Genomic DNA, 10,613 nt, shown 5'->3' with positions numbered 1-10,613 from the left:
CCCATGGGCAATATGTCAATTTGGCAACTCTTGACAGTGGCTGTGCCTGGCCAGGGTTCATCCCTGGAAGCCATGAAGTAGGTAGAACAAGATAGTCCTGGTTTTAGCACAACAGATCTGTATTTCATCAATATTCAGAACAGAAATAGAAAATGATTAACATTGAAAGGTACACAAAGGTACACATTGTACACAATGCAGAGATCATTCCCAGCCCTTTTGTCAGAGATTGTTTAAACTGGAAATGCCTGGGACGGAATGCAAACCATGTGCTATGGGCCCTCCCCAGGTGCTGCCCTCTGTCCACCTGAAATAAGGAAAAGAGGGAGGGTTCTGTCCCTGATCACCTTGGTTTTCACCCCCTATACAATTGGGTTCAAAGTGGGTGGCACCAGAAGGTAGAGTATGGCCACCAAAATGTGAAAGTGGTGAGGGACATTGCGGCCAAACCGGTGGGTGAGGAATGTGAAGAGACCAGGAATATAGAAAGAAAGAATAATGCAGATGTGGGATGCAGAAGTCCCAAAGGCTTTGAGACGAGCCTCATGGGATGGGAGCGTCAAGACAGTCTTGGGAATCATGACATAGGATGTAGCAATGATAAATGAATCAAATCCAACAACTATAAAAGCCACAAAGAGGCCATAGACGACATTGGCCCTAACACTGCCGCAAGCCAGCTTCACCACAGCCATGTGCTCACAGTAGGAGTGGGCAATGAGTTGGTGGCCACAGTAGGGAAGCCTGTTGGCCAGGAAGGAGAAGGGGCTGATGAGGATAACTCCACGGAGAAGGATGAGGCAGCCCAGCGCCACTACGACTGGCAAGGGGAGGATAGCAGAGTGCTGGAGTGGGTAGCAAATGGCCACATAGCGATCCAGAGCCATGGCCATGAGCACCCCCGATTCGACTGATGAGAAAGCATGAATGAAAAACATCTGAGCCAGGCAGGCATGGAAATCAATTGCCAGGGAACGTAGCCAGAAAACAGCCAGCATTTTGGGCACAGTGGAGGTGGAAAGAACCAGGTCGGTGATAGCCAGCATGGCTAGGAAAAGGTACATGGGCTCATGCAGTCTGGGGTCTGTCTTTATAACATAGAGGATGATGCTGTTTCCCAGGGCTGCAACGACATACATGGTGCATAAAGGGATGGCAATCCAAGCCTGCACCAACTCCAAGCCTGGTATGCCCACCAGGAGAAAGAAAGCAGGGTGGGACTGGTCACCGCTGTCATTAACAGGCGACATGACACGCAGTTCATTCTGTGAGATCCCGGCCTCGGGGATCTGAGCATCTGTGTCTAACTTCACACTGATCCAGCTGTCAAGTTTATAGGGATTCCTCTGCTCTGTGATTTTGCAGTGAGACAAACATTGGTCATATTTCCTCCTCGGAAATCTGTACGTGGCTTTGATAGGCTTCTCCCTGCACTGTTTCACAGAGTAGTCCCACGCAATCTGCAGCAGCCTCTTTCAGGAAACCCATTTACCCCAAATCCCCACTCTCCAGAGCAAATTGCCACTGCACTAAAGGAAGGCCTGTCCCTTTCTCTCTGCATCACCTGAAGACCAGGCTGATGGAGAAGAGCATTTATATATGACCATCTGGATCCCAGTGAACATCTTGCACAGCTGGGAGTAGCAGTGGATATGGAAATATTAACATGCTAATTGTGCTTGTTGCTGCTGGTACCTTTGGGGAACTCTGGATTTGTTTTTCCCTGTGTCCAGGCAAATTCCATGGACAGCAGCCTGCGGCACTGGGGGTTAACATAGCACACTCTACTGTGATAGCAAAGGAAACCAGCAGAAGCACATCACCTTTGGGAGATATAGTGGGCCTGAGCATAAGTCCAGCCTCTCCAGCAAGAGCCCTTGGTTTGCAGAAGTATTTTTCAGCTGTTTGCAGCTAGACCTCTGTGCTTCCTTATTCTCCTTGAAAAATGTGAGGATATTTTGAAATTGTTTATTGCACAAGTACTCAGGATGCTTCCAGATGGCTGTCTACTGTGGGATTGGTACTCATCACACATGACCCATCCACATGACGTTGTTGCCATCAAAATACTGGCAAAATAATACCACCACACGCTGCGGAAGACCATCCAACCCACCAACCGGCAGCCTGGCAGGTGGAACTCACATCTGCTGGAGATCTACCTGGCATAAATCCCCCAAAAGGGCCTTGCCAGAGGTTGAGATGGGGCAGGATTCAGGGAGAGCCCCAGTTGCCACAACCAGCCAAAGGGGTGGCATGCAGAGACACACCCCATAGGGAATAATGGGCCAGACTTGACTTAGGTGAAGTAGGCATTCACTGTCAGACATGCCTGCACTGCCACGAGAGTGCTATCTGGATGTGGCCAATCCACATAGCCAATCAATAGGCAACATTCACAGGATATAAACCCCCTTTGTGCCAACCACAGATCACATGATGCTTCTTGCACTGTGGGACTGCCACATTCTTCTTGTGCACAGGGATCTGCCCCATATCCTCAACTGTGAAGACAGATGCAAAGAATTCATTCAGCTTCTCTGCAGTTTCCTTATCCTGCTTTAGCACAAGTTTGACTCCCTTGTCATCCAAGGGTCCAACCGCCTCCCTAGATGGTCTCTTGCTTTGAATGTATTAAAGAATTTTTTGTTGTTGGCTTTTATGTTCTTAACGATGTGCTCCTCAAATTCCTTTTTAGCATCCCTTATTGTCTTCTTGCATTTCTTTTTCCAGAATTTGTGTTACTTTTTATTCTCCTCATTCAGACAAGACTTCCATTTTTTGAAGGAAGCCTTCTTGCCTCTAATAGCTTCTTTGACTCTGCTTGTTAACAACGCCAGCATCCTCTTGGCCCTTGTGGTACCTTTCCTGATCTGTGGTATACACTCTAGTTGAGCTCCTAATATTGTGTTTTTAAACAACTTTCAAGCAGTTTGGAGTGATTGGACCTTCTTCACTCTGTCAAGTTTTCTTTTTACCAATCCACTCATTCTGGGGAAGTTTCCTCTTGTGAAGTCAAATGTGGCCTTGTTGGATTTTCTTGGCAATTGGCCATTTACATGCATGTTTAATTTAATAGCACTGTGGTCACTGTTTCCATTTGGTTCAACAACACTTGCATCTTGCACCAGGTCCTGGGAGTCACTTAAGACTAAGTCCAGGGTCGCTGCCCCTCTGGTTGGTTCCATGACCAACTGTTCTAGGGCACACAGTCATTTAGGGCATCTAGAAGTTTTGCTTCTTTATCATGACTGGAACGTATATATAGCCAGTCTATGTCAGGTTACATCGGCACAGTCATTAACCAAAATGGAGACCACAGTCAAGAAATCAGAAGAAGGCTAGGACTGGGGAGGGCAGCTATGAGAGAACTAGAAAAGGTCCTCAAGTGCAAAGATGTATCACTGAACACTAAAGTCAGGATCATTAAGACCATGGTATTACCGATCTCTATGTATGGATTTGAAAGTTGGACAGTGAAAAAAGCGGATAAGAGAAAAATCAACTCATTTGAAATGTGGTGTTGGAGAAGAGCTTTGTGCATACCATGGACTGCGAAAAAGACAAATAATTGGGTGTTAGAACAAATTAAACCAGAACTGTCACTAGAAGCTAAAATGATGAAACGGAGGTTATCCTACTTTGGACACATCATGAGAAGCCATGATTCACTAGAAAAGACAATAATGCTGGGAAAAACAGAAGGGAGTAGAAAAAGAGGAAGGCCAAAGAAGAGATGGATTGATTCCATAAAGGAAGCCACAGACCTGAACTTACAAGCTCTGAACAGGGTGATTCATGACAGATGCTCTTGGAGGTCGCCGATTCACAGGGTCGTCATAAGTCATAATCAACTTGAAGGCACATAACAAAACAAAATGTCAGGGTAGTTGAAGTCACCCATTGCTACAACATTCCCTAGTTTAGATGTTTCCTCGATTTAATTTCTCATCTCAAGATCTCCCTCAGCATTTGAACAGTGGGATGATAGAACGTCCCCAATACTAAGTTACTTTTGGGGTGTGGTGTCACCACTGTTGAGACATAAAAGTAACTAACTGCTAAATGTTCTGCATCATGTTGAATGTTAGCCATGATGAGTGCAAAGCTCAAATTAAAGAACTGGAAAGACAGTTGCAGGTCCAACAGGGGCTGGTGGCCACAGTCATGCATGTTTCAGGTGATGGTGATGAGGAATGGGGCCTTCCACCCTCTCTTCCCCCCCTCCCAGAAGATGCTGTATCATCTGCGCCTTTAAATCCTGAATGGAAGGAGTCACAAGTACTTGCACCCATTATAATGAAAAATGTGGTGGAAACCACTGGGATGGGGCCAGCTCGTAATAAAATTGTCCAAGAGATTGTACGTTGGTCCCCTCCCCAGGCAAAGGCAGTGGCTGATAGTTTGCATTCTTTGAACAAGGACACAGTTTTGATGTGGTTAACTAGGGCAGATGAAATGTATTCTACTGCTGATGCTCAAGATTTAATGCAAGTGGCAAGATATTGTGCCACTGAGCAGGATGCAGCGTCCATTGAGACAACGTTCAGAATGGGGAATCAGGGGATGTGTATGACTGGATGAGAATTGTGATAAAGGCTCTGTTGCCGGGGATGAATGTGTTAAAGGCATATGTTATGGAGAGTCAAGGTGTAGGGGAAAGCCCAGAGGTTTATGTGAATCGGAAGAAATTCCTTGGACGTTTATCAGAGCATGTCAGGCTTCGGGAAGATGGGCAGTATGAGTATAATGACAGAGAATTTCTGGAAGCTGTACACATTGGGTTAAATGCTCAAATGAAGTTAGCAATAGGAAGAATGGATCTTGAAGGTATTACTTGGAGGGAATTGAGTGTGGTTATTTCACAAGTCTCTGAGCTCCTTCGAGAGGTTGGAGGGGGGCAAAAAGCTGCCACTACATCGAAGAAGGTTCAGCTCGATCCAATTCAAACTGTCACATATACCAATCAGGGGCCTCATTCATCTGTTGTACCGAGGGACCCAGTTGTATCGGGGACCCCAGGGAAGAGGAAACTATTGCCCTTTCTTGGCCCCTGGTTCCAATTGGGGTAATTTCACATCAACGGGGAGAGACAGGAGATCTGGGTTCAATAACTCCAGCAACAATCACAGCAACTTTTCTCCCTCCCAACAAGGCCCTACTCAAACCCGACAGGGGAATGAACTGGTGGATTTTGAGGATCCCATCCGTAATCAGCTGTGGTCCATGCTTAGAAATTTGGGAGAAAATATGGATCAGTTCCATAAGCAACCCACTAAAGTCTTGACAGAAGCCTTACATAGGAGAGTAATGGCACAGGCTCCTATGGCCCCTTCCACCTTCGCTTCTGTTTCCCCCCCTACTGCCCCCCTTGCTCCTACTGCTCCTATCCAGCTTCGCTCAGAAGAACAGAGGCAGGCCATACAAGATGTCCACGATCGAACCTAGGGCTGCCCAGTTCCTGCTGCTCCAGTCACAACTGTGTCAATGTTAGCGCCAGCTTTGTGGGGCAGAATGAATGTGGAGGCCACCACTTGGGAATTGGGAACAGTGGCCAGAAAACCAGGCTTGGGTTTTTCAAATGAATCCAGCCTGCAAAAACCAGAGGTCTTTGGTACAAATTTTGTAGCTACGGGAGGAGGTGATTCTCTACTAGAACAGGGTGTCATGGATCACAGTGCAGAACCATCTTTAGCACCACAGGAAAAGATTTCTTTGACTAAAGAAGTTGAAACTCCAGAAACAGCTGGAACCAAAAGGGCTCCTGTTATTGAGAAAAGTCCTGTTAATGCACTTAAAGAAGAACATGCACACACATCCACTGGCCCCTCAAAAATTGTGGCTAAATTAGTGCCAGATGAATGGGGTAGACCCAGTGTGAAGGCTACGGTGGGAGAGTCAGGATGTGTAGCCCATCTCTTAATTGATACAGGGGCCTCTGTTAATATACTAGACCCAGACTGGGTTAAGAATGGCAGGCCCACACAGAAAAAAATAAATCTCATTGGATATGGGGGAAAGTCAGAGGAAGCAACTATCTGGCAAGATGTTCCTTTTACATTAGGAACATTAAAAGGAAAAATGGAGAGTGCAGTGCACAGGGGTAGAGAGGGAGGCATTTTGGGAGTCCCCTTCTTACGTTCACATCATCTGACAGTGGACCTGGCTAATGGAATCTTATGGCAAATCTTGAATGAGTGTGCTTGGCTGAGGAGCCAATGGGGCGAAGCTACCATCTGTGGGATTATGACTGAATGCCTCTAAGTCAGAATCCCCCCTAAACGTGATGATACAGCAGCGCCGAGGAGCCTCGGTTGGCCTCGGATAGCCGGGCCATCCGGCCAGGTATTCCCAGGCGGTCTCCCATCCAAGTACTAACCAGGCCTGACCCTGCTTAGCTTCCGAGATCAGACGAGATTGGGCGTGTTCAGGTAGTATGTTGTAACAATACCCACAACAATTCTGTGGAGGAATCTGCCTCTTTGGGGGTTTCTAGCTGCTGGATTCAACGGCCTCTTTCATGCATAGAGCAACAGCATCTGCAGTGCATCCTTCCCTATCCTTCCAATAGAGTTTATACCCAAGGATGACCATGTCCCGCTGGTTTCCTCCATTCCACCAGGATTCCATTATGCTCACTATATCAATACTGTCCTCTCCTCTAAGACCAAGCACTCCAGTTCTCCCTTCTTGGCTCAGAGGCGTATTTAGTTTTATTTATTTATTATTTGATTTATATCCCGCCCTTCCTCCCAGTAGGAGCCCAGGGCGGCAAACAGAAAAACACTTTAAAACATCATAAAAAGACCTCAAAATACATTAAAACAAAACAACGCTAAAATATATTTAAAAAAAAGCTTTATAAACATCTTTTTTAAAAAAAGTTTAAAACATATTATTAAAGAAAACATATTAAAAGCAATTCTAACACAGAGACTTCTAGCACTAATGTATAAACACTTGTAAACAGTGTCTCTCTTCAAGTGTCTTTGGCACTTTTGGTTTGGCCTGTGGTACTTTTGCCTCTTTGGGTTACTGGCTTGTGCTCCTGCACTCACAGTGCCTAGTTCAAGGGCTACCCCATTTAAAATTTCATCCTTTTTTTGCTCTTGATCCCAGGGGGAGATTTGTTCCGAACCGAACCCTCCTCCGCTCCTGTCACGTTTCTCCCCTGCAGTCAGTGCTCTGACACCTTTCTGATTTTAAGTGCCAGCAGTCTGGTTCCGTCCTGGTTCAAGTGGAGCCTGTCCCGTTTGTAGAGGTCCAGCTTCTCCCAAAATGTTCCCCAGTGCCTAACAGATCTAAGCCTCCCCTCCCAACACCATAGCCTCATCCACGCATTAAGACTACAAAGCTGAGCCTGGCTGGCTGGCCCTGCAAGTGGAACCGGTAGCATTTCAGAGAAAGCTACCTTGAAGGTCCTGGCTTTCAGCATCCCATCTAGCAACCTAAAATTTGCTTCTATGAACTCATGGGTGCATTTCCCCATGTCAGTGGTGCCGACGTGCACCATGACCACTGACTTCTTCCCAGCACTATTTACCAAGCTACCTAGCCAATGGGCAACATCCATAACCTTTATGCCAGGCAGGCAAATCACCTAGTAGTCTGTATGTCCATCCTACACCCCAATGCCTATGTTCCTAATGATTGAATCACCCAGTACTAGGATCCCTCCACCACCACCCTGGAGAAATAGCCTCACTACAAGAGTATATCTGCTCATCCGCCAAGGTCCCTTCTAAGAGATTGTTTCCCTCTTCCTCAGATGGACGTTCTCCTTGCCTGAGGCCCTCATTCTCCATGATAACAGGAGAGTTAGCATCCTGGGAGTGGGACACAGCTAAAATGTCCGTCCCCAATGGCCTCATCCACAAAGCTCTCTGCCTCTCTTGGCTTCTGCAGGTCGGCCACCTTGGCCTCAAGGAAACAAACTTGTTCCCGCAGAGCCAGGAGCTCCTTGCACTGAGGACACCCCCATGACTTCTGTCCAGCAGGCAGATAGTCATACATGTTACAGACAGTGCAAAACGCTGGAAAGCCCCCACACCCTGCTGGCTCCCTACCTGCATATTTGTTTTTGTTGTTTATTGAGTCAATTTACTGAAAGTTTAGGTACTGTTTAGGTCAGGAAACAAATGGGCAGAGTGGGGTGCCCTGGCCTCCTTGCCCTGCTGCTTAACTCTCCTTGATGCTTTGTCATCTGGGGCAGCAACGATTGAATTGTCATTTTAATCTTGCATGCTGTAATCCTTCCATGTAATAGCCACTTTCTGATGCTTTAATACAGATAGTTTTACACTTAATTTCCCCAGGTAATCACTGTATTCTGTTTTTCCCCATGCATTCACTCTTTCATATATTTTCCTTTCCTGAAGTTTGATTTATGTACGAGGCACCTTTGAGTTGCCTTTGATATTCTTCAGGAATTATGGGGTGGTATTCAGTGTAAGTCCCACTCAGAGTAGACCTACTGAAATTAATAGACATGGCTAATTTATGTTCATGCATTTCAGTGGGTCTAGTTTGAGTAGGACTTAGTTGAATGCAGCCCTGTGCTTAAACCTTTCATATACTGGTTGGCATTCACTGGTGTTCAGATGATACATTTTAAATAAATTATTGTCATATCTGATCTCAACTTTTTCTCTCATTGGGGCAAATTAAGGATCTCAGTTTCACAATCCTGACTTGACAGGTGCATAGCCTACTACACATAAATCTCTTTGATGATGCTAAGGTGCTTCAATTTACTTTTTACCCTTCTGGAATAGTTTAACTATCCTAGCTCGGATTTGTTTGGTTTTCACGCTGTACACAATGGGGTTCATCAGTGGTGGCACAAGAAGGTACACATTGGCCATGAGGATATGAACTACAGGTGGAGCATTTTTCCCATAGCGGTGGATCATTGAGAGGCCAATCATTGGGATATAGAAAGTGAGGACAGCACAAATGTGGGAGATGCAGGTATTTAGGGCTCGGAGGCGCTCCAGCTTGGAGGCGATGCTCAACACAGTTTTCAGTATCATGATATATGACAAAACAAGCAATATACAGTCAAGAACCATGGAGGAGATCACCACCATCAAGCCGTAGATGCTGCTGATTTTCCTGTCTGAACGCACCACCTTCAGAATATCCTGGTGCAAGCAGAATGAATATGACAGCACATTCACTCTTCCATACTGCAGCCTCTTCAGGAGGAAGGAAGCTGGGAACACGAGGAAGCCAGCCCGAATGGCAACTCCCACTCCTATCTTTATGATGGTTCTGTTGGTCAAGATAGTTGTGTATCTCAGGGGGTTCCGAATGGCCACCAAGCGATCAAAGGCCATGGAGAGTAGAATGCCTGACTCAACGATGGAGAAAGTATGGATGAAATACATCTGGATCAGGCAGGCGTTGAAATTGATTGTACAGTGGTTGAACCACAAGACACTCAGCATGGTGGGCAAAGTGACAGAAGATATGCCCAGGTCTGAGAGGGCCAGCATGAAGAGGAAATAGTACATGGGCTCATGGAGGGCTTGGTCCTTCTTGATGATGAAGAGGATGGTGCAGTTCCCTGCGATGGCCACGAGGTACATGGAGCAGATGGGGATGGAGAGCCAGATGTGGTGTTTCTCTAGCCCAGGAAACCCTGTCAGGAGGAAACCAGGAATGCTGGCTGTCTCATTAGAGAAGGACATGATATTTTCTGAGCAATGTTCTCCTGTGTTCTTTGTTACTTCCTGTTTATAAGAAAAAAGAAGATTTCTGGCTAGATGATGATGATGATGCTTTTCTCACCAGCTGACCCAAAGCAAATAACCAATTAAAAACAAGCATAATCCATAAAGCCTAAAAACAACCTCTGACAATTAAAAACCAAATGAAAACAAACACAATCAATACCAGTTTAGGGCAGGTACACAAATCCCACCCCTCTAAAAGAGGTCATGAAAGGCCAAAGGACTGGGTGAAGAGACAGGTCTTTGCCTGGTGCCTAAAGATAGATAAAGATGGCGCTAGGCATGCCTCCTTGGGGAGAGCATTCCACAGCCAGGGGGCTACCACTGTAAAAGCCCATTCTCATGCTGCCACCCTCCAAGCCTGCCATGGAGGGGTCACATGAACAAGGGCCTCCGATGGCAAATGCAGGGTACAGCTCAGTTCATGCAGATAGAGGTATTCCTTCGGATGTTGAGGTCCTGAGACACATAAGGCTTTATAGGTCAAAACCAGCACTTTGAATTGAGCCCGGAAACTAATCAGAAGCCAGTGCAATCATGCCATAATTGGTGTTATATGTTGAGACCAACTTACTCTGGTCAACAATCTATCTGCAAAATCTGCACCAGCTGCAGTTACCGAACCATCTTCAAAGGCAGCCCCAAGTATAACTCATTGCAGTAGTCTAACCTAGAGGCTACCAGAGTGTAGACAACAGATGTTAGGCCATCCCTGTCCAGATAAGGGCACAGCTGGGCTACCAGCCAAAGATGATGGAAGGCATTCCACGCCACCAAGGGCACTTGAGCCTCAAGTGACCGTCATGGATCCAGGAGTATCCCCAAGCTACATACCTGCTCCTTCAGAAGGGAGTGTGACCCATCCAGAGTAGGCCACAT

The 10,613-nt window shown here is 46.3% G+C and overlaps 2 protein-coding genes across 2 annotated transcripts; both read right to left on the bottom strand.

Moving 5' to 3' along the window:
* Positions 1 to 362: 362 nt before the first annotated feature.
* LOC133386038 (olfactory receptor 52R1-like) lies at positions 363 to 1,250 on the bottom strand. Its single transcript, XM_061629662.1, has one exon. The coding sequence runs from the start codon at positions 1,248 to 1,250 to the stop codon at positions 363 to 365; it is 888 nt and encodes a 295-aa protein (XP_061485646.1).
* A 7,500-nt stretch (positions 1,251 to 8,750) lies between these two features.
* Positions 8,751 to 9,692, bottom strand: LOC133386037 (olfactory receptor 51G2-like). The gene has a single exon (XM_061629661.1). The coding sequence runs from the start codon at positions 9,690 to 9,692 to the stop codon at positions 8,751 to 8,753; it is 942 nt and encodes a 313-aa protein (XP_061485645.1).
* Between the last annotated feature and the right edge of the window lie 921 nt (positions 9,693 to 10,613).

The sequence above is a fragment of the Rhineura floridana genome, chromosome 5 (genome assembly GCF_030035675.1).
Source record: "Rhineura floridana isolate rRhiFlo1 chromosome 5, rRhiFlo1.hap2, whole genome shotgun sequence".
Taxonomy (NCBI): domain Eukaryota; kingdom Metazoa; phylum Chordata; class Lepidosauria; order Squamata; family Rhineuridae; genus Rhineura; species Rhineura floridana.
This window is presented reverse-complemented; position numbering and strand designations above follow the sequence as displayed.